The 25,245-nt window shown below is 36.9% G+C and overlaps 2 protein-coding genes across 2 annotated transcripts in view; one reads left to right on the plus strand and one right to left on the minus strand.

Annotated features, from left to right (window-relative positions):
* The window catches only part of LOC105233437 (probable cytosolic iron-sulfur protein assembly protein Ciao1), a 390,892-nt gene that overhangs the window by 232,418 nt on the left and 133,229 nt on the right, over positions 1-25,245 (minus strand). The gene's annotated exons all lie outside the window — the stretch shown is intronic.
* LOC105233442 (elongation of very long chain fatty acids protein F) lies at positions 15,930-24,246 on the plus strand. Its single transcript, XM_049455173.1, has 5 exons — positions 15,930-16,449; positions 16,532-16,725; positions 16,923-17,066; positions 23,241-23,346; positions 23,506-24,246. Exons 1-5 carry the CDS (start codon positions 16,389-16,391, stop codon positions 24,081-24,083), a joined length of 1,083 nt encoding a protein of 360 aa, XP_049311130.1. The 5' UTR covers positions 15,930-16,388; the 3' UTR covers positions 24,084-24,246.

Genomic DNA, 25,245 nt, shown 5'->3' on the forward strand with positions numbered 1-25,245 from the left:
ATTTCATACTATTTGTCTAGAAAGGTTGCGTGCTTGGTTTTGGATCCGCACACCCAGTGGCAAAGAGAAAACGGTCTCAGCTGACAGACCGCACATTTGATGATGACCATTGCGAACCAAGGACCATGGGGCATGCGAATGAATTGTGTGATGCCTGAAAAGGGAAATAAGGCGCTACTTAGCGGGTTGGTGTCTTCGGAAGAGTAAAGGCTGATATCACCGCCATCAAAATATAATAGTGTGATGGACTGGGAAAGAAAGAAGACGAGTAGGTCCTTGTAGTATTTACCACAGCGACCATATACTCTTAAAGAAGTGCTAAGTCGGTGTGTGAGTAGTGGTGGAAGAGAGACTTAGTCATCCAATTTTGGTATTTAGGTGGATGAACATCTAGTCACAATCTGCATCAAAGTGAAGTCTTTCAACTTAACACTGATTTGTGTCCAAGACTCGAAGGAAGAAAGGGCTACAAGTTCTCTTCTTTCGTGTCCTGGTATGTAGTATGGATTCATGGACAATGACAACTTCTGAAGATTCCTTAGAAACTTTCCAAAGAAAGGTGAGTATTCGAAGCGATATCCACCGGTGGAAGCATAGGAAAAGGAAGAACACAACTCTATTGGATAGATCAGGTGGAAACTGGCTGAACAGGGAAAAGACGAAGAAGATGTCGGCTATACTCGTATAAGCGGTGACTTATATAGAGAAAAAATAAGGGGAGGTAGAGCGTTCTTTCTCCAAGAGTGTCAATAAAAAATAATCTTAAAGGTTCTATATCTATATCCGTTCAAGAACTGCTTACAGCATTTCCCAAAAATATATTCTATGATTAACTCGTATTACAACAACAATTGAAGAGCGAAGCCTATTTCTCTTTTCTTCAGCGTGAGTTGTCTTCCTTGAGATTCAGTATAGGGCCACCACCACGAACGTATTAATTTACCAGGAAAAGAGATCGATTATATTAGGTTCCGGGTGACCATACTAACGGAGTATTATGCGACAGTAGCTACTCGTATAAATTGAAACACCGTTACAAAAACAAAAAAATGTTGGTTAAGAACTGCGAACATTCTCGTCCGAAAATCTAGAGCAAATGCTATAGTTTAGGAAACTATTCCATACAAAAAGTTTGTAAAGATATGACAATATTATTTTTGGTCTCCCAGGAGTGTACGAGTATGTAGTCGATTTCCTCCTGGGCATACTGCAAGTGTAGACCTTTATATCTCAATGCCTATGAAAATACTCCCCACTTTGTTATTGCATTTGTTGTGATTGTTGTTCTGAAAGCCGGTGACACCGCGTGGCACTACAACAGCAACACTAACAACAACAACAAAGCACAGTGCCGCTGCAACGATTTTACGCTATCAAAGCCGACGATGACGGCGATATAAAAAGCCGCTATGCTGCCATTTTAAGTTATGGCACATTGCACTCAGCGCGAGCTTAAACACAACAAACACATACACACAGCGCGCTGTGTGTGTCGCGTACCAGCAAGCCCGTTATATAGGCGCTGCCGTAATAATTACTTGAAAGCGCGTGATTTATAGGAATTGTTTGTGAAACATTCCCGCAAATAAACAAAAATAAACAGGGGAGAAGCAAAATACGCGACATAAAAATTTCCAACGCCCATACATGCTTCTAACTTTTACAACGGTGATAGTCATATATTTTTGGGCCAAGTTACCGCTGCTTGATTGCCTTGCGGCTGTGGCGGCTATTTTGTTTTCGAGCTGCTTTTTTTATTGGTGCTCCATCAGCGTGGCACTCTAGCGGAAATTTACTAAAACACAACAGTAATTAATTTTATAGTTTTTGCACCTAACTTTACGTGAGTGTGTGTACGTTCTAGTTGTAGTGGCGCATACGCTGAAGCGCTTTCATGACGCTTTCCGCCTCCGCTAATTGTTTGTTGTTGGGAGACAAATAGCTTTTTGGTAATCAATTAAATTAATGTTTTTATAAAAGTTGGCAATTAAGCTGCTGAGAGCGAGATATGCGAGTATTACGAGTTTTCATTACCCCTATTAAACGTAAAAATATGAAAGAGAGAAAGTTTCGACAAAATATGAAGCGGAAGCAGGTGGATATGGCAATATGTTTGTAGGTGGATAAATAGATAAAATCAACTAAATCCCTGGCTCCACTGTCACTGAAAGCTAAATATATGAGAGCCCTATGCTACGATGATCTTCATAGGTATCATTGAAATATATAGTTTGTGATCTCGTTGGACTCAAATGATCGGTCATACTGTACGACAGTAATATATAATACTCGGCTATAATCGCGTAAGCGGTGTCTACGCCATTTAAGAAGAAGAAGGTACCGACAAACAGGCAGCTTCTTTTAGAGAAAAGGTCGTGAGCAAAATTTCAGGGAGAGACATTTCATGTACGAGTATTTACATGATAGGTTGACATACAGACAGGCATGGCTAAATAAATTAATCTGGGCACAATGGTCATTTATATATACACTTTATAGGGTATCCGAGACTTCCTTCTGAGTGTTACAGAGCTCGGAATAAACCTAATACACCCTGTTCAGGGTATAACTCAAAAAAGCTGTGAAATTACAGTTTGGACGTTTTGAAAGCAACCAAGGCTGGAAAGAGTAACTCACATTGGGATAGATAATCTCAAGTTGTTTACTTGAAAATTTACTTCATGAAGTTAAATGTTATGTTAATTCTAAAAGTAGATACATAATATTAACAAATAAGTTGAAGAAACCACAGGCGATAAAAATCAGCAAATAACAGAAATATAACCAACTGTACACAGTGGCATTAGCTCTAAATATTTTGATGATGACCGTTGGGAGATGAACGCAAAACTTAAACATATTGTTCATTTACATAAACGTAGAAGAACTTCGTAACAAGACTGGTTGAAATTTTTAAGAAAATATGTTTGACTCTACACAACTACAAAAATGGGCATCCACTAAGGAAGGTGTAAACGGAAAGCTAAATAATGTGGATACATTCAAAGCAAATACTTATAACACTAGCATTTTGGTTTGGCGAAATATGTTCAAAATATTTTGTGCTACATGGTCATGGAGAATTACGTATCTTCACATCGCTTTTTGCCAATATATTAGACAGCATCTGTGATACAAAGCCAACATCATACCGCATGCTTCAATAAACGCCCAAGTCTGAAGTATTTTACGAAATCGTCATTGGCTTAACACACTGGAGAGGATCGTTAAAGATTGGAAATGGCTTACTGAAAGCCCAAAGTTATCAGTGAAACAAAGAGTGAAGAAGATATCCCCAAATTTAGCATATATTAAATACAATCACTTAATAAGTAAATTAATCAAGATGAAACTGATGATTTGGCAAATTGCAAGGTGTCCGCAGCGAAAATCTAAACATTTTTCGAAATTTCAAAGGAAGAACTTTTGGTCAATACATATGTATGCATGAAGCTATGTTAAGAATAAAATACTGGATCAAGGCAGCAAATACATTTCAAGCAATAACCTAACCAAATTTAGAAATAGTGCATATTGGGTATAAACTTATTCAATTACGGTCGGCCTATTATTTCGAAGTTTTTTTCTAAATTAGGTATCTGATAGAATAATATTTATAAGTGAATAATTCTTTTAATCCAAAATATTACAGATTTAAATATAGAAAGTTCTTTAACGAATATTCACAATAAACAATTAATATTATTAATATTAATTAAAAAATTTATATATAGTATTATTTTTTTACATACTCGAAAAAATAATAAAAATATGCAATTCAGTAATAATAAAAATATTTAAATGTTTTCAAAATTATATATCACTATTAACAAATAAAAAAATTTAATGTAAATATTAAAAAATGTGTACTCACCTTACCTGCACCATTCATAAAGACCGTTTGCTTGAAGTTGATTGGTTTTCCGCTCCACAGCTTCTTGTAATTCTGCCATTTTCATTGCACTTTCACAAACACTTGAATTTTTGATTGCACAACACACATTTTCACATTTCTCATGACTATAATAACCCTTTTTCACTACTATAAAACCTTTTTTTTATATTTTTTCACTATAAATAACACTTTATTTAGCTAATTATTTTATATTTCACTTCACAACTTCACTGCACTTATTTTTCACTCACTTTACACACACATTTGATATACACAACTCGACCGATTTACATCGAAAACACTAATAAAGAAAACCAAATTTGAATTTATTGCGATTAAAAGCACTGTAGTACGATTGCCAACAAAATATGATGACCTGACGTCATTTTAGCATTGTTTTTTCACATTAACTCGCGCTTAAAAGTAGGCAACACATTTTGGACTAAGTGATAAGATAATAGATTGGTGGCAGCGATGGAGGCGCTGAAAATTAGAAAGAAAAAGAAATTATTAGTTTATCTTAATTTTCCAGTTGTTTAAAAAAAAAAATACTTTCTATATAAATAGTATTAATAAAAATTTTAATAGTATCTTTTTTAAAACTGGTGCAGTCAATATCAGGTTACAATAGTTTTTTTAAGCGCTTTAAATACTTATTTTAATTTAGACATTGTTTCCTGCCAATTTTAACATCTCATAATTATCAGGTTTATCGTTCGCTTCACTGTTGTCTCTCCAGCAGATTGTTTGAGTTTGGACCTTTACATCATGTGCACTGTCTCGACTGATAACAAAAATCATTTTCATATAGTTTAGTACAACTCTTTTCGTATAAGATAGGCTGCTGGGTCGATATTAGTATTTTAACGATTCATTAAATTTTTTAGCCGAGGGTTATAGGCTGGGATAGTCTGCAGTGTCTTTAGTGAATTTTGGTTTTTTCGGCTCGGCATCAGTTTCGTTTCCAAACATTTCTTTTGTGGCCTCTAATCGACTTCGTTTTTGAACAAGATTCAGATCTTTTAATACATATCTAGTTGACATACTTTATACTCAAAACTTTAACTAAAATGAGTTGAGTTTATTCTTATAATACATTGAGATCTCTTTCTAACACTGTTCCTTTCACTTTCTCATTGCTATCGCCATTAACAGAGGTGGGGTGGTCTGGCGATGTGTCCTGGCGGACAACACTACACCCTTCCAGTTAGCCAATTCATGGACGCTTCTGGTCGATCGCCTGCTTCAAGCGTCCAGTGTTCGCAGAGATGGTATCATTCCAATACCCCAAAACCTCATATATCAGCAGTACCTTCTGGCCCAGTTCAATCCTGGGCTTGGCTACGTTATGGGAAATAAACTTAGTATATCATCAGGCCTGCGACCACGATCAGGCGTTTTGCTTATATTGTCGTATGTATCTTTGATATTCTGATCGCCAGTCACATCGTGCGACTTCAAAGAATTTGTCGAGTCTTGTTCCCGTATTCAGCAGCCATATTCGCAGGCGTTGTAATCGTCTAGAAGCTTTTTTTGTGCGTCAAATCATGCGGCCCAAACAAGTTTAAAACCAAACACTCAGGAGGCAAAACCCCTTTTTTGTGTATCTATCCTTACTGTAGATGGTGTTTAAAGATGTTGGTGACTACAAACTCATCTTCATGTAAGGCGTAGTCACAATAATGCCAACATGCCGTGTTTTAACTCGATGTTATCGCATAGAAAATTTGATCGGTATTCGTTGTCATGGGTTCTTCCGCCGGGTGCTATATCCCATGGTGTCGTGTTTCACCTGCTCTGTTCGTCGAAATCTTCATGTCTGCATTTCTTCACGCAGTTCGTAAGTGATATGAGTCCGATCCCCAAAAACAACATTAATCTCACGGAACGTTTTCTCAAGCGGGATTTGCCTTTAACGAAGAAAAACTTAAAAGATAGCACAGAGGTAATTTCGGAGTTAAGAACTCCATGTTCAGCAACGATCTCAGGTGCTAACTGTTGACGCAATATCCAAACTAATCATAGGATTTATTATAAAATTCCAAGTCAAATTTTTTGTTAGTTATATTTCACTGTATTCACATATGTTAACGCGAACTTGCAGGAAACAGATTGTACCTATCTGGCAAAAATAAGTGGTATCCTATTTTGGCACAGTCCATTAAACTATTCAATTCCATTCCAAATTGATTCCAGCCATCATTTTGATCTTTACATTTTCTTAATAAACGCTATAATTAGGGAAACTTGTCTATATATGCTCGCACTCAATTACCTCGACTTATTTTCAGTTTATTATCTGCTGAGCGACATTGAGTATATAGTGCTATTTTCATGCCGCATATCCCGATAGTTTCACTGGCGTTTTGCAAGTGAATGTGATAGTTGATATTATGAAGAAGGATCAGCATCTACTTCAAAGCTATAATTTCGTTTTCCTTACGCTGCGAAGTGTACATATCTAGTGGATCTTATATGTTTCAGATGAAGGAAAAGCATTGACTGTCAAGAAGCACTTATAGTCTTTCCAAATTTTACAGTATAGTAACCGATATTCGATGTCGCAAATATTCCACTTATTACGAAGAGATAGAATTAGTGTTGCACAAATTTCATTTCTGCACATTTATCATCACACAATTATGAATTTCGGTAAACTTCTGAGAAACTTCAGAGAAAAACAAAAAGATAACAAAGTAAAACGTAAAACCTCTTCAGCACGATCTCAGGTGCCCACTTCACCTTCACCTGCAATATCAGCTCCTTCGTGTAAATCTGAATGTACAGTTATTATTTTTACATTGCCCACAATGAACATTGCGCCGACTGACCTAAAACCTCCCATGGCTGGCCGAACGACTCACACTGTACATACAGGATATTGCAAATGTACTCATTGACTATTCAATTAACATTGCCAATACTGAATAATTGATGTGATCTCGACCTGTTTTGGGTGTGGGAGGTGTTTTTTGCAAAATTTCTTTATGCTCGCACTCTTGTGCGATTTCTACTGTAAGAATTTTAAATGCTGAGCGAATGAGTAGCAAATTGTAGAGAAGCACTGGCAGCAAGTGAAGCGATAGTTGAATGAGAAGAAGAAGAGGAAGTTGTAAATGTTCGTTACCACGCTGCGTTAGGTGTTTCTAGTGGCTCGAGTGCATTCAAATGAAGCTCAAGCATTTAAGAAGCACTTTTACTTAACTTTAGTGTTGGTTTTAAGAATTGTGTGCATCTATCTGATTTATCCAATTGATGGGAATTTAATGTTGGCTAACTATGTAGTCGAATTAAGTCAGCTTTATTGTGGGGATGTTTAAAATGAAAAAAGAACTCATAGTAAGAAATTGAGAAATCACGGAGATAAGTTTAAATAATTCGTGTTTGGATATTGGTTCAGTCCGAAAAGGGTTAATGCTTTCGTATTTTGCGTTCATAAATTATGTCGATTGCAAGTCGTATATCTCCATGTTTCACTCCGAAAAGTCACATTGTGTCATGCCAGTGTGTTTCAGATGTTAGAAAGCGTGGGGAATTTTAACTTCATTTAGCCAAAATCTGAAATTTCCATTGGGGAAAGTTGAAAAACGTTACAGATTATCAATTCACTCAAAACGTAATGTCAAGAACTTCGCTATAATTTCGAAATTTTGTTACAGGTAAAAAGGACGATTGCCAAGAGAATCCATTGTGCAGAAAATGATACGCAAAGCCAGGATTGACGCCTGGAAAGGTTATGCTGACGTGTTTTGTGGATTGGAACAGGGATCTTCAGACCTGGACGGAGAATGCTATGCATTTCTCACGCGATAAATGGATATGGCAGGAAAACTATTTGTCGACACAAAATGGTACATATATATTTTGGATTCATTTGACAATCGGTTCATTATAATATAAACAGGCATAAATTGAAGTTTGTTAGAAGATATCGAAAAGACTGTTTTGCGCCTACCCTATATTTTTTTTTTTAGAAATACTATATGTGTTTTTGCAAAAGGCACCTGAATTGTATATTACTTCTCGAATAGCGATCATCATTAAAATTATTATATAATATAAGTATGCAATAGAACGCAGCTTAGATTGGTCAAAATTACGCGTTAGATGACGAGCTCCGACGAAAGTTGTTGAGAAGACAGGTATTCGAAGCCAAAAAAATGGTTCGCAGTTCTTCGACGAAACTCATTAAAAGTCCCACAAAATAAAGTGAAGTTTTTTGAGATAGGGTCCTCTTAAGGATATCACACGTAGGACGTGTCATCATTCACTGTCTTTTCGGTATAGAAAACTCTGTGCAAAGTAGGTGCCACTAAATTGTATATTCGGTGCCAGTGTTTTGGAGATTGTTCTAAATTAAGGGTAAGCACTCGAGTTTTGGCAATCCAGAGAATTACTAATCCTCGTGCACCATGACAATTTCGGAAAGCGTCATGATTTCACATCCGAAGTTCCAGATGCGACTCCTGTCATGCGAGTGAATTGAAGATGATGAAATCGCTCCGAAGCGTAGAAAATTCAAGTAGTCATCCGCTATCAAGGTTATACGCCAGTAGGCACCCAATGATCATATTATTTTGGAATGTACTAGAATCGTTAAATACACCAGTGAAAACTATGACAAAATCAATAGTGGGCCCCAAATGCTTCCGCATTCGTGTTCTTAGATTCGCCAGAAGATCGCTTGCTGGGAAGCAATTTTCTGTCGTATTAGAAGACCATGTACTTTGGACGCTACTGACAAATCGGGTCTACAATAAGTGATTTCGAAAAGTTGACAAAAGTCCTATAGCAGTCTACAGTGTATACCTCTTGATGGAGTTTAACTAGTTTTGAATAAATCAAAAAACGAGTTTATCGTACCCACTATAAGTCACTTGAATATCTTGCGATATAAAGGGCCAGAAATGTATGATTTTTTAGCAGCCCTTGATAACCCTTTTTTTACAAAAAAAAACGTACACTAATGCACTGTTGCAAAATGCTCATCGTTCTTATTTGAAACGTTTAGATTGGTTCATGACATTTACTTTTTTGAAGATAATTTCGATTTAAATGTTGACCGCGATTTTGTCGTCTTAGGTGGTCCATTCGGCAAAGTCCAATTTTGGGTCAACTGTTTTTCGAGCATTTCGCGCTCGGAATACCCGAACGTTTCACTTCGGAAATAGTTGTCTTCCAAAGCTGGAATAGTTGCTAGCATATATTCTGTACGACTTAGTACGTGAGTTACCGTTATGCCCCACTAGGGTTGCCAAATCCCAAATAGTCTAAAGGTTAGTTACCTACATCGACTGATCCAAAATTGTGTGGCCACGATATACGGTCCATTTCTGAGTGATTGTTTGTCCTCAAAGCCTTTTCCCCTCGAAATGTCCATATAATCGCGCGCTGTTGTGGCATGTAGCGCCATATCTTGTATGCAAACCACAATGTCAACCAATTCAGTTCAGATGTATCCATTTTTGGGCAATCCGATCACCCTAAACCAGTTTGTTATCAATCGAACGATAGGAATCGCACTATTCTTACCGTAAAACGATTGCGTCGAAACTTTTTATGTGTCATCTTATGAAAAAAATATACGGTCCAATGATTCCAAACGCAGTGTCGATACAAACCACACCAACAGTTCATTTTTTCAGGGATGCATGGGCAGTTCTTGAACGGCTTCTGTTTAGCTACTTCACCCAAACGCGGCAATTTTGCGTTATTACGTAGACATGGTGTCAACCAGAAAGATTAGCCTTCAGTCGCTTTGAACTAAAATTTTCGATCATAAAAAGAAAAATGAGCGGATTTTCAATTCTACACCGCTTGCAAATCACTTGAATTTTGGTTAACTAAATCAGTGTTCCCCGGTTCGAAATGATATTGCAAAGCGTGTTCAGCTCGTATGAGGCTCAGTTCTCTTCATGAATGGAAATAGTCAAGAGCATACTGAGCACTCTTTTCTCTTTGACACCATGTCTTGTGAATCCCATCCCAGACGTGCTCCCTGTCAATCTAATGTCATGAGAAAATCCTACCTCAAAAATGCACCGTTGGACGTTTTGTCCACAGCATTAACAGTTTCTGGAAGTGATTTTTCAAAGGTACACTGTTTACAAACGTCAAACGTTACGTGTGAGATAGCGATCGCATATCGTGATGCTGAACAACTATTCGCCACATATTTCGACTTTTTGGACGAGTTGAATATTTTAAGTGACTGTAAACAACAAAGGCGTTCGTAAGTAACATAAAAAATGTCAATCTTTACGATAAATTTTGTGAGTTACAAGATTGCAAATACTAGGGTTCGGACAAACCTCGAATTCATTCAAGAAATGGCACCTCCTTACATACAAAACTAACTACCAAAATCATGCGATTTTTTTTTTAGACTTCAAAACTAGTTGTTTGACATTAACCCTTAAAATTAAGCAGCATAACTATTCCAACTCTCGAAGGATCTAAGTCCATTGATCCGCCTAAATTCGGGGCTCTTCCGGCCGAAAACTGTTTTTGGTGTTTTGCCAAAAATTTTGTCATTTTTCGAATGGACTGCACCTAATCCATCGCCTCAACCCTAACATTACGCAAAAGTACCGCACATAACGTTTTTTAAAGACAACGTTGAGATTTGCTATATACTTTTTATGTGTCTGCTTATGTAAATTATTTTCATTTTCAACCGCAGCTTGTCACGTTTATTTATTTTTTTCCATGTTTAGCTTTTTGACATTACTACTTTTTGTTTGGCAAATTGTTTTATAGTCTACAACACACAATCTCATCCATACATGGTATATGTTCGTGAGTACATGAGCATAAAATATGTATTTTTCGCTTTTCGAATTCAGTTGTTGTTATTTACTTTTTGTTGTGTCATAGTTGTTGCTTTACTTTCATGCCGTTCATTCCAGTGCACTAAATGCAAATGTTCTATTTCGACTAATGAACTGTTTATCGTCACAGAATTAAAAATCGCCCAACTAATTTGCATTTTATTCTCGGCTTAATTAGAATTTCGTATGGAGGGCAATGTTTCTTATGCTCCCAGCGCATAAGCGTTTGTGTGTGCATATCCATATAAGTATGTATATGTTACACACATAAAAGTGTTTAATTTGAAACTGAAAGTTTCGAGCGCAATCAAGTGCGGATATGAGAAGTACGTATGCAGTGCCTTGAAAGTACTTGTGTAAATCACAGTTAATTAAGCATATTAAGAATTAAGAATGGTCTAAACTCTATGGAAGTGACTCTCACTTGCATGAACAAAGCAAAAATATATGATTTTGTCTCTGACTAGATTGTTTTGGCACTCTTTTCCTCAAAACTGGTCCAAATAGAGTAATTGAGAGGTCTTACTCAGAATCCTACAATATCGAAAAGGAAATTATATATATAAGAACTAAGACAATATCCTTAAGGTTTGAAGTATTTACCGACTAATTTTTGTGATATTTCGTTATGATGGGTATCTCAATCAAATGAAAACAAAAAGAGGTTGTATTGATTTCAACAAGGAACACATGTGTGTCGAAAATTTCCATGACATGGTTTGTTGCCTAGCTCTGTTCTCTGTCTATAACGGTATATCTATGTCTTTAAGCTTTAGTTAAGGTGGTGAGCTCCATTCGGTTTCATTTGAGTTACTATCCAGCGGTTAGCCGACCCCGGAAGTTTGTTCTGTTTCGACGGGGTCGGATCTGTTAGCGAGTACAGAAAGAAAATGTCCATGGTGTGTGGGTAATGCTCAGCGTGTTTCTACAAGAGATGATTAGAGTCATAACCATCGTTACTTAGTTTTCATATATATGCTGATACCAAGTTGTGGACTGCATATTTTGCATATAGATCGTGGTCGATTCTGAATAAATAAATTTTACCATGCCAGCAGTGGTGTCAGCATCTACAGGGCAACTGTGGCAAACGGTCACTTGTCGATTCTCGGTGCAGTACGTCCAGCTCGTCGGCTGCAATGGATGGTGGTTTCATCGTCCTAATTCGTAGGGCACCTACATATACCAAACATCAACTAATAATCCTATAGCTTTTTATTTTCCTTGCGGAACCGCAACACAGGCATTTCGCTTCTTCGAGGATAAAGCTTTAGCCGGTTCTGGGTCACTGCTGACAAGCATCATCTTAAAATGTTCCCTACTCTCTTGTTCATCACCATGCCTAGTTACTCTGTTCTCTGTGACATCTCTGTCTTTTCTGGATTAAGCTCTATTAGGTTGTCAAGCTTCCATTCTCTACCAAGTTCATATGCGTTTACTCATATTTTAGGCAATTTAAGCCCGCTCTCATTCCGAGAACAATGTTTCTCTACCTCCTCTCTTTCATCTTTATAACGCGAGAAAAAAAATCTGTTTCCCACGTTAGTTCATCAAATGGTTCCGTTTTCTACAACACACACAAGTAGTCATCACCCCCATTCGTTACGATGTCAATATTTTCTAACGTTATTCTCTAAACTGTTGTGGACTTGTTGCAATAGATCTGTGATGTTACGCCACGATAACACCATAAAACAAATCTAGTGTTGTGAAATACACCATCTACAGGTGAACCTATAGTTCTACTGAACAACAAAATCGATAGAGTACACGACCCTGGCCAATTGTCTTATGCCGTAATTGTTACAGTGTTTCACGAGCTCGCATAGTGACATAGATAGGCCTCGTCTGTTTGTAACCACATAGTTGAGGCCAACCCATATCAATCACTATCCAACGTCGGCAAAAGGAATGCATTGTCGCGATTTCGATCAAAGTTCCAGTTCGCCGTCACTGCTTGACAAGCATCATTTTCAAAAGCATGTGGTCTTGTTATATCTCCAGGCCAAATTACACACTGTTTGGTGTGACGCGTCTTGGATGCATTTGTTTTTCGACAGTAAAATGTGGGTTCTCAGAAGTATCATAGGCAATTTTGCAGGCCCTTCAATGACGACAATGTGCTCATTGGTTTAAGGGGATGATTATTGCTCGAAAATTCCTGGTTTCCGAATTTGTTGATGAAATTGTTCATTTGATTGAAATGTGCTATTAACTATTCAAGTTAACGATCCATTTACCTATGTCTAAGACTCTCACTGTCGATAATGTTAAAATTATGTTTCTTGGTGTATCGACACTTTCCAATTGGGCATCCAAAATTGGTTTCGGCAGGAACGTGTTAACTTTAACTCTCCTTAATTCTGTGACCTATAGTTTCCATACTAAGGTAGAAACATCTTCAGCGAATACACAAGCCCTAATTATTGCGTTTATGTTACAAGGCATTATTTCCTTCGTCCACTTATTGTAATACGCAGAGAGTTGAACAATGCAAGTCGAGCGAGGCCAACCCAAGCTCAAAGAATGACTACCGCACTAGCACATTTTTTTGACGTGCCAAAGATGCATTGTTACTCTTGAATAATCATTCGACTCTTTAGGTCGAGTCAAAGTTCTATTGTTGCATTGCGACATGACCCTTTGTCTAGCGGAAGATTAAAACAATAGTGGAATGTGTTTAATGAATAAGGAAATAAAGCAATTGTACAGAGTACTCATTATAATTTCGTGGAAATGCAATTTCCTGGACATATGACTAACAACGTCTTAATATTCATATATTATCTTTGAAGATCCCTCATAAGCAAAAAATCAATTCTGGGTTGTTATAGTTAGGTACTTACTTCGAAATTGGGGGTATTTCCTAGTCTGGAACATGTTTAGACAATAAAATCTGGTGAATCAACCTTCTTATTTGCTTTTGTGCAGAAGTGTATACGGTCAAAAACTTACATGAAAGTATGTTTACAAGAAGGATTTTTCTAAAATTCAAATTATTTTCGGAGATATAGCATTTTTCTGACCCGGCATTCCAAACTAGGTTTCGGCGGACCGCGAAAACTTTGAACCGTTTTTTGTCCCCGTGATTTTCTCAGATTTTACTGGAAATGGTGATTGTAAGGTTGCTGTTACTAGTTATGAATAATAAAAGTTAATCAGTGATAACAGGTCCTACATGGCGTTTTATATAAAAATTATTCAGATCGTTCACTTATTCTATACGCAAAAATTTCAAATTCGGTTAAGTCTTTGGAGAAATGATGAAAGGAGCGTTCCAAACTACTGATCACTATTTTTTGAGTTATGCTTACGCCCTATGTGGCAGCATTCACTCTTTCAAACGCATTGGCTCTATTATCTTTACGATTGCCTAGTGAAGATCTATTGTTTGCTATGTAAAGGACAATGCACCTGTTGTCTACTTACGAAGTTTTCATACTACGGTGACACAATATAGACGTATCGATTTGATTACTCTACACATGGCAAATCGCCTACATGCTAGTCATACTTTTGGTAAGCATTTACTTTTTAGCCGAAACGTTCAATGATTGTGGTTACAGCGATGATTTGCATTATCGGGCATAGCAGATCGTAAGCACGAGTGGTTTCACTTTTTCGAGCGAGTTCAGTCATTAAATGGCGATCAAAATGGGGGCCAATTAATATTCGTCTTTCTTATTTCGAAATTAGGCTTATTGCAAACTGTATTAATTCATCAGAAATTACAGGTTACCAAAAGAATTACAAAAGGACATATAACAATATGTATTTATTAACATGTCTATTGTCTCTACTATTCATTGGTGCATAAGTCATGTTTTACGATAACTTACATGAATATCTATAGAAGTGATATGGAAGTAAAAAATTTCATTTCGCAATACTGGCCCTATTAATAAATAATTGGTGATATATAATAAGCTATTCGAATGAAAGTCACTATCCCAGAGACCTGCTCGACAAATTCAATAATTTTTCTACATTACATCGTTCTGTAAGATTATAAAAGTACTTATGTTGTCAAGCTGGCAAAATGAATACTTTCGCTTTTCACTTTACACGAAATATTGGGTAAGGTCGTTATAAGGTATAGTATAATTGAAGTTTGTGAGGAAGCATATTTTCATAGCACAAAGTATTTCTAAGTAGAAAGCTCGACCTTTCGAAGCGACATCGCTTGCTCTATGGTTAGTTGCTGTCAGCTTTCATACAGTTATTCCAAGGACTAACGGTTTGACCTATGTGGTGGAAGAAAAAAAATGTACATGTCAATGACGACTTGGCGTTCGGTCTTGGCGCCTAGCTTGAAAACTGCTATTTGCTGCCTGCAATTTACCACGATGGAGTGATTTGGGCGACATTTGATAGCAATAAGACAGGTACACCACCTCCCACACATCGCATATAATTATGGATTTATCAGACAGCATATTTCGGTAAGCATAATATCACTGCTTTGGTCAGGAATCGTGTGATTCACACTGAAACGTTTAGACTATTGCCTGTGGTATATGTAAACTCTAAATGCTAATGTAGTCAAAACTCACTCGTGTCCATTCCGCAGCAGAAATGTCTCGAACGAGTCTAGAAAATTGTATAACTTCAAATATGGATAAACCATCTGAGACGAAGCCGCGGCCAACGTTTGGACAGTTGATCATAAGATCAGTTGTTATCAAGAAGCGTATTAAAATGGAAAGACCTAATAATATGCCCAAAGAATATTCAATTACGAAAATGGCTTACTCAATGAAATCGCCATGAAGGACTTAAGTGCCTGTTTTTTTTTAATTAAATAACTTCGAAGGGATCACTCTTTGGATTCAATAATTGTATCAGGTGTTCGAATAGTCCGACCGTAATTTAAGATATCGGTTTGAAATGCATATACGACCACTCTTTCTGATCATTCAAGATTTAGGGATTTTCTAAGAAAATCTTGATTAAGGTATTGCTCTAGTGCTCTATCTACAAATGTGGCAGTTCATACCACAAGATAAAGGCCTATATGTAAGAAACAATACACAGTTCCCAATTATACTTGCCCATCTTGCTGTGCGTGAATATGCAAAACAGCTAATTATTGACAACAAATCGGAGCACTGGTCAACGTACGAACCGCTTAATGACAAAATTAATTATACAAAACTAAGAAAAGGGGCCGATGAATGGTGTGCGCTTGTAAAAAAGTTCAATTCCAAGTTTACATGGCGCACAGGCGAAGCTCATTTCAATTGCAGACGCGACAGCGAACACCTTGAGTAGCGCGCACCATAACGGCATACTATTCACTACCCAATCAACTAAGACGTCGTACTTTGTCATTTGCGTGTGCGTGAGTGTGTGTGTGGATTAGTGCTGTGTGTCAAATGTGGACAAATAAATATACGCAGGCGTTTTAGAAGCTTCCTTTACGCACGCGAAGGTGATCCTATGAGCAACGCTAGCGTGGATTGGAAGACAAAAATTATAAAAGTATTGGAAACAGAAATTTCAACAGTTAAGGGCGACAGTGAAAAGTGAATAAACAGTGATTGTCACAATAAAAAATCTATAATTAAAGCAATTTAACCTTGAAGAAATAGAAGTGAATGAACTCTGGTGCTTCATAAGGAAATTTTAAGTTTAGATTTTTTTATATTATTTTTTAAATAAACATGGCTTATATAATCAAATATATTTATCGGCTATTGCATGATGTATTTGAGCAACACAAAGGTATGCAAGACGACACAGTTTAAACATTATTCGAAAACACGTCTACTACTGATATCCCTTTTTTTTTTTTCCGTTATGGCAGATCCACATACAGTGCAACATTTGCCGCTGGTGGGCTCGCCGCTGCCCATGGCTGTTTGCCTTATTGCCTATTTGTCCTTTGTTTTGCATTATGGTCCCAAATGGATGCAAAATCGAAAGCCATTCAACTTGAAATATATCATGCGCGTCTATAATGCGATACAAGTGCTTGCCAACTTAATTATATTTGTTGTTGTGAGTATATAGTACATCTAGTCATGCTTTCTTGTGTGCACGTGTCTGTGTGTATTTTGTGCATGCTTGTGGCTTTTTAATGTGGAATTTTTAATTTTGTTAATGGCACCACTTTTCAGTCACTTTTTTCTATGTATTATTGATTTACTGTTACTTGTTGTTCTTTTTTGCTTTTCTTTCCGGCATTTTCTAACCAGGGCGTACCGCATTCGTATATGCGCAAGGAGTTCAGCTTAACATGTCAACCGATTGACCACACCAACACCGAGCCCTGGATGTGGATAGTCATTTATCTTACCTATCTCTATTACATCACCAAGTATTTAGATTTACTTGATACGGTAAGCCAACCACTGAAAGGTTAATGCAGCTGAGTATGTATGTGTGCGTGTGTAAAAGTGTGAAATTGTTGGTTAGAGAGTGCCCTTCACAAGAGGGATTGTGCCAATGGTTTGTGTGGCTTTGAAGTGTGCATAATTTATTGGTGTAAGAAGTATTTAAAAGTGATTAAGTATTTAATTTTAAAATATAATTTAATTTGTTATAAGAGGAAATGGTATCTAAATATTTTTACGTATTTACGTAGAATTGTAAGAAAGTACCCGTCATTACAAATCGCGTAGCGGCGTTGGCCAGTGATATAGAAGAAGCAAAGACGAAGATTTTAGTTTCGAGTGTGAAACCGAAAAGTCTATATTATATTCAATCAGGCGATTTGCTAGGAGCAAGATGACTAAGTCAAATACAAGAGTTGTTCCCTGTTATTTCGGGATCACACAACAACTGTTTACCTAAAATTATTTCAAAAGAATTATACTTCCTTGCACCGAAAATATTATCCCAATTAAAATCTACATGATATTCCTTTCCATGCATTGAACCTAATTCTACAAGCAGGGGCCACTAATGATGGTCACCAAACATGTAGTTTCATACATTTTAAACCGCTTATTTCAGGGTGTCAGAGATAATTATATTCAAATCACCCTAATTTAACTCTAATATGCATATGTGATAAAATTTAAAAGTCAAGAGGCTAAATTATATGGATATAAATTCATCAAATCGATGTTCTATATTAAATATCAAAATACATTTCTTTTCGGGCAAATGTGAGAGCTCGGTAAATCGTGTTTAAAGAGTTGGGGACACGAGGTTTCTTTGATTTCTTAAAAGACTATTAACCACATCTTCATGTTCTAGCTTATCATTACTGGAGAGTCCCAATCAACTATACAGAGGTGGTATCTTTGCCATTTAAGTTTTCGCAATAAGATACAAACACAATGAAACTTGCAAATCCTCAAAAATTGAAGACAGTGAACTCATCAAATCGATGTTTTTTGAGATGCTCAAATGTAGTTGTTTAGCGTGTCAATGAGAGCTCGCATATTAGTTTTTCTTGATATTCTTGAAACGACAATGGGCGAAAAAACATGTTGCCGTTATTAACACCAGTGTCTTAATTGGTTTCAATATTATGGTTTTCAGATATGGACGATCTCTTTTAGTTGCCTCAGGTAGTATCAGTAAAATAGACCTTTTGTTGAATTCGACATTTACATCGTGAATACTCACATACCGTCGTGCTATTTTACTTTCGTACCATCATTCGCGATAAAATCCAGCGTTTCTGGTGAGGGGAATTTCTTCGTATGACGTGTTCCGGAGCACCGCTACTCTATTTCTGCACTGTCTTTGAGAGCATTGCTTCTTGATTGGCAACATACTTGTTTTCAACGTATCTACAATACGGTTTCTGTGAGGCTAAGGAAATCTATAAACCTGGTGCAATAATATGTTGGAATTTTGTACAGTTTTACGGGAAAAAGCTCAATATTGACGGATATATGCTTGTGAAAAAAATTCCACTAATGAAGGAACCAGTAGGCAGTATTAGGTGCTGAGGATTAATCGTGGATCGATATCTTCACCATTTTTAGCATCAAACGTATAGTTGCAATATCATATTGCGCCACAATTCTTAATATGTTTTTGGCAGATATGCTCCAACCGGAATCAAAGTCGAGAAGCCAATGCACCCAGCATGGAATCAAACTGTATGTGCGGATTTGTGGTATATACTTGGTATGATGTTCGAAGTTAATTTAAACCATTTCAGTGACTTACGGCATATTATACCAGATATCTCAGTTTACCCAGGATTACATTTACGTTGCAAACTTACCATACAGATGACGTCCATAAGAAGGGGTGACCTAATATTTACAGCTGTTCATTTTTTTAAACAAAATGTGACTTAATATAAAATTGCTGCTGCATATCTCATCGGTTCTTACAAGAGTGAGGAGGTCATGACATTTACTTTTTGAAGATCATTTCCGGATTCCGGAGATTTAGACCGCGAACCCAGAGTGGTCCATCGGAAAGTCAATTTTCACAACTTTTCGAGCATTCTTCGGCCGTAATAGTTCATTACTATCGGAAATTTCCTGGTCTTCCAAAGCTGGAATTTTGCTCGCTTATTTACCTGTATTCTTTAGTCGTTGTTTGATTTACACATAAAATCAATAAGGCGTTAAATTACATGATCTATTGGCCAACTTAGGGTCCATTCTGGATGATATAGCGCTTTATAAATTCACTCGAATCGCGAGCTATTTTCTCTTCCGTTTATCGAAATAAATCGAAAATCAGCAAGTTCAGTACTTGTTGCAATAAAATAACTTTGTTAGCATCGAACGATAGCGTTTTCATGGATAACGTAGTTCCACAGCATTTTTGTATGACTCCTCCAAAGACTCCGCAGCGTAACATAACCAGTTTTCACTTCAAGCAACCGAATACTTCGAGATGCTGCAAACTTGGTATTTAAAATACTGTTCGGTTGATCTGACAAATGCAGAAATTTGGTCAGTTTTACGTAGCCATTCACCAGAAATGAGCTATCTTCAAGATAACCAATTTGTCGTATGAAATCGGCGAAACACATTATATAACCGATTTACACTAGAGAGTACTACTTTTAGTAATACCACCGTAGCGATCAAATGATTTGCTAAGCGTTGCATTGGATTACGTTAGTAAGTACTTATTTCATGATGAAACCACAGAAGGCATTGCCCTCATTTCTCTTAGTGCAAACGCAGTAAGAATGCAACGTGTGAAACACTACCAGTCAACAAGTTCCATAATGCTAAACTCAGCACAGATATAATGAAATGTTATGCCAGCCATAACCGTAAAACAAATCTCGCTACAAATTTATGTCACTTCAACACTAAAAAGTTAACTGCATTAAAACAATTAGTCCATTAAGGTTGATCACATGCCACTTTCTATTTTAGGCAAGACACTAATGACCATTGAGTCATAACGTCACATACACATTACAGTACGTACAAGACTGCCGGTATTATGGGTATAAAGTTTATATGAATGCAGAAAAATCTCAAGGTGAAAATACCGAGCGTATTAATACTATTTTTGACAGCAACGGTCACATGTCAAGATCTAATTCGATTTCATTATCTATCAGATTCGAAACAAAATGTCAATTGTAAAACTATCGCCATTATCGCAGACCGGCTCTATACATATTCGTCATATCTAAAAGCCTTAAAAGTTATGTGTATCAGACAATGTGCATAAGTGTCCACAGGTTCGGTTATATTGATGCTGCAGAGAATGTTTCAGATGTGTGTAATTGTATATGCCAAGCTGAAGGCCAAGCTATAAACGTTTATCATTTAGGTTAGAGTGGCAGGCAACTGCCAACTAGCTTTAGACAAACACAAGTAAAAACGCCACTAACACCAATGTGAAACGATAATATCATAAGCTATTATATATAAACTTTGATTTATATATATGTTTATTATATAGTTATGCCACAAACTTTCCGTTTTTTTGTAATGTGTGTACAGAGATATGTTGGACTTTCGCTAAATAGGAATGTATTGCTTTCATTCTTAAACGATTAGTCCATTTCGTGGTTTTGAGAAGCACAAACTTACAAAACTTTCATCGAGACATTCCAAGGCACTTGCGGCTCTTTTTACATACCTTGAACAGAATTATACGCTGCAATTGATATCTTAAGTTTATGGAAATGCAAAGTGTTTATAAATCCCCCAGTGGAACACGTTCGGAGAACTTAAGGTTTGCATCTGTTGCGATGTCGAGTCATCAATATGCAGCTATCAACACACCCAGTTGTGTCTGCATTACACATAACAAGGGAATTAGATTCTGTCATTTTCGAGATATCGATCTGAAATTTGTGGTTACATGCACGGTGTGTTGTGTGTAACTCTTCATAACTACGCTTATTGTGAACGTTTTATCAATAGGTAGGCATATCGTAACTCAGCTATAGCATATAGCTTTAGACAAGCACTAAACGCCAATGAAACGATGGCACGACCAAAATCAGCCTTGTATGAAAACTATTGATTGTACTCGGGAAAAGTTGACAAGATTATACTTCTCCAAATATAGATTTTTAATTGAAACGGAAAGGTGGACCAATGCGCAGGAAAATATCTGTTAATTCAGGTTTGTATCTCCGAAAAATTTGTTCATGATTTTTTTCGGACTCTATTAACGCTATTTTTGGAAAAAGGCTGTCAATGAAAAAAAATTATTATGACTGATAAAACAAATAGTTTTGAGGAAAATTTCCTGCTCTATAAAAATGGTCTACAATGATTTTCGTTAAGTTACGCGGTGTACGGAGATATCTCATCGTCAAACTCAATGAGCACATTAGATGGATCACAAAAAAAAAAATTTTTTTTTTCGGCTGGTATCCTAAAAAATAGGTGCCTAGACCTCTAAGAAAGCCTCTCACAAAGAAACCTATTCATAATAATGCTTTTTTCATTGAGTAATATAAAAATAATAAAGAAAGAAAAAAATTGTACAAAAATATCAAAACTTTAACGTTAAGACTTTAAAACGGTTGGGTTTACGAAAAATCATAAGAGGACCATTATTTTAGAGCATTCAATTTCTACAAAAACCTAATTAACAAGGATACTTTTTCAAATAGTGGGAGCGAGAATAAATTGTCTTTCTGATAATAAGAAAAAATAGAAAACCGTTAGGCGGAGGACTTTCCGTACAATTAAAAAATCATATTTGGAGAGGCTTTCTTAGAGGTGGTCTAGGAACCCATTTTTCGGAGACCAATCAAAAAAAAACAAAAAATTTTTTTTTTTTGAACACCCTAAGGTATATTATTAAATAGATTTTATATGTATATATATTTATGTATAGCCACAAACCTTTTCGTTTTTGTATGTGTATAGTGGATATATGGAATTTCGCTGAATAAATTGTATTGCTTGCATTCTTCAGATTTGATTTCGTTTGCAACTTTTTTCCATCCGCTTTCCTCTTTATACCTTGAATAAGTATATTTGATATCTGAAGAAATCAAGGTTTATAACCCCCAGTGAAACAGTCGGAGTAGCCAAGCGAGTATACACACGAGCTGAGTCCCCCCCCCCCCCCCCCGATTTACCTTACGATTCTGGATATCGTCACTGAAATGCAAATTAAGTAAAAACATTTCAGAAAATTTACAGTGGCATGAATGAAACACGGAATAATAAAATGGAACAACATGAGTGAAACAAAATATTACTATTGGTTAAAATTGGTTTATATATGACCGCAGAACCAGAAAATGTTGAACATATTGTAATATTATGTATATAATTTGAGTCAGTGAAGACGTAAATCACTAAAGACACTCAATTTCGAAATTTTGATGATACGTTATTTTGCATGTCAGGTGACGATATACATATAGGAAAATCCTCAGTTTTCGGAGGATAACGAACTGAAAATTTGCGTACGTCCTTTACTCCTCAATAAACTGCTCCTTTGTTAGAATCGCCAAAATCGGATCACTATAGCATATATCTGCCATACAAACTGACCGATCAAAATGAAGAATTTGTGTGGAAAACTTTAATTTCTTGGGAATATCTTCCCAAAATTTTCACAGTATTATCCGAAAGCACATGATACAATCTCTGAAAAAAATGTTCAGATTGGTCTACTATACACATATAGGATGCCATACCAAAGTGCCGATGCATATAAAGTTCTGATCTTCTTAAAACTTATTTTATTTGGGGGACAAGGTATCCTCCCAATATTCACGTAGATCAACCTATCCAGGCAATAAGTATAATATCCAAAAATAAATGTTCAGATCGCATTTCTATAGCTTATAGCTGCCATACAAAATGACCGATCAAAATCAAGTTCTTGTATGGAAAACTATTTTATTTGATAAGATATCACAATAAGCAAGGCCACAATCTCCGAAAATAAATTTAAAATCGGACCACTAGAACATATAGCTGTGGCTCAAAATCAATATATAAACTATTTTGTACCCCTTATGCTATAAGGAATACAACTGCGAAGGGTATTATAGCTGGGGTGCAGCCGAACTTAACTTTTTTCTGTTCTTATTTTGTCTTGTTTCCTTTTCTTCCGTTTTTTTCAACAACACCTCTCAACTTGTTTACTTGCAGATTTTCTTTGTGCTGCGCAAGAAAAACAATCAAATCACCTTTCTGCATGTTTACCATCACGCCGGCATGGTTTTCGCTGTTTACGCGTTCACGACCTTCTTGACAGGTAAGTCTCGCCGCCCAGCAACACATACACATACAAGCTTGTCTTTTGTTCAAGCTACAAACTCAGCTTGCAATGGCGTTAAAAATAAGTAAAAAGCGAATTTAGTTAAAGAAAATATTAATCTGCAATATTTTTCACTTTCTTCGCCCGCACACACAGGCAGTCACAGCACCATGATAGGCATCATCAATGCGCTCATACACACCGTCATGTATGGCTATTACTTTGTGACGTCCGTGTGGACTGTCGAACGCGCCCTCTGGTGGAAGCGTCACATAACCCAGCTGCAACTGCTACAATTCGGCTATTTATTCATACACTTTTTGATGGCCATCGTACGCAACCATTGCCAACATCCGTTGATTATATCCTTTGTCGGCCTTATACAGAATCTATTCATGTTTGCCTTGTTCGCCGATTTCTACTACAAGGAATACATAAGGAAACCGAAATTGTTGTCTAGGGAGCAGCAGCGTCAACGTCAACAACAGCAAAAGCAGCTGCAAAATTTGCAGACGCCTTCACAACAGCAAGGCGACGTAGCAACGCAACGCAAACAGTCGGTCAATGTGCAAACACCGTTAACCTCCGTCGAGTCGGATCAATGCGAGCAGCGTCTGCAGCAGACATGCGTCACGCAAATGTCCCAGCAATTGAATTCAAGTAGCAATACGGCAAGTGGGAAGCAGCTCTCAGCTGTGCCAGCGTCTACATTGCTTAAAGCGAAGTATAGTTAAAGTTATATAATCATGGATCTTTTTATTTCCGTTCATTTGATTTTTTCTTAATTATTATTTTGTATTTAAAAAACAGCCACACTTATTTAGTCTTTTAATCAAAAATATTTTCTGTGTAAAATAGTTAATTTCAGCGATGAAGTATTAAACGACCGAATTGAGAGTTGGTTTGCTTTTGATTAAGAGTCGTCTTACAACTATTATTAAGACTGACTTTTAGGAGATCGTCGAGTAAGTATAACTATTTGATATTTTCGACTGAAATGAATTTTTAATACTCAGCTTACCCAAAAAACGAACGAGAAAACACAATGAAATCAAAACAAAACTAGGAACTTCTTAATGTGCATGACCTCATAAATCGACAAAATGTTTTGAGCTTACCAAATATATTAAGGCGGTTCTAGATTCTTCCAAGGTTTGTCTACCGAGATATTTCAATCTCAGTCTGGCGAAAGCCGAGCATTAAAGGAGAAAGTAACGAGATGATTCCACCTCGCCATCTTCCGTACAACTTTGGCAAAACACGTCCGAATTGGACTGTATCCAGTCAGAGCATCTACAATGGTCGCAGCATTAATTTGCTAGTGCAAAGGGGTAGGGTAGACCTCTTACGGTTTACTTGAGGCCAGAAGGTTCGCGCAGTTGCACACGTTCAGGTTATTTACCAGCATCTGCCAAACCCAGGTCCACTGATCCAGCCCTAAAGCACAAGAGGACATCGGACAACCGACAGACTTCCAGTCTGATGAAATTGGGGTAGGGGTGCCATCCCGAGCAAGCTCACAAGCTTTGCAGTTGCTGGAGATTCAGCTGTGACCGGGCGGCTATACAAGGAGGTTGCAATCCAAAACATTATATCCACCGCTAACTTGATATCAGCGACCTCCGCTTAAAAGACGCTACAGTAGTCTAGTATCCTCAAAATAGAGCTGATGTAGAGTTCTCGACAGAATACATCACCTCCTACCTTCCCTATTAATTTCGATCCCTCCTTGAAAAAGCTCATTACACCTCTTCCTCGCCTTGCTTACAAATTCCTAGCAGATGCTTGACAAGATAAAGAACCATCAGATTATAAGGAATGATCGAATAGTGGAGATTTTCAATGTGTCACTGACCGGGAAGGCACTTGCGCTAGTAAGGTGCAATTTGTATAATG

This window comes from Bactrocera dorsalis, chromosome 4, assembly GCF_023373825.1.
Source record: "Bactrocera dorsalis isolate Fly_Bdor chromosome 4, ASM2337382v1, whole genome shotgun sequence".
Lineage (NCBI taxonomy): Eukaryota > Metazoa > Arthropoda > Insecta > Diptera > Tephritidae > Bactrocera > Bactrocera dorsalis.

Excerpts from the sequence above, each read along its gene's own strand:
- LOC105233442 (XM_049455173.1), top strand. The coding sequence starts at position 16,389 with ATGGCTTATATAATCAAATATATTTATCGGCTATTGCATGATGTATTT. Across the intron at positions 16,450-16,531 it reads TGTATTTGAGCAACACAAAG|ATCCACATACAGTGCAACAT; the intron begins GTATGCAAGACG and ends CCGTTATGGCAG. Across the intron at positions 23,347-23,505 it reads GTTCACGACCTTCTTGACAG|GCAGTCACAGCACCATGATA; the intron begins GTAAGTCTCGCC and ends CCGCACACACAG.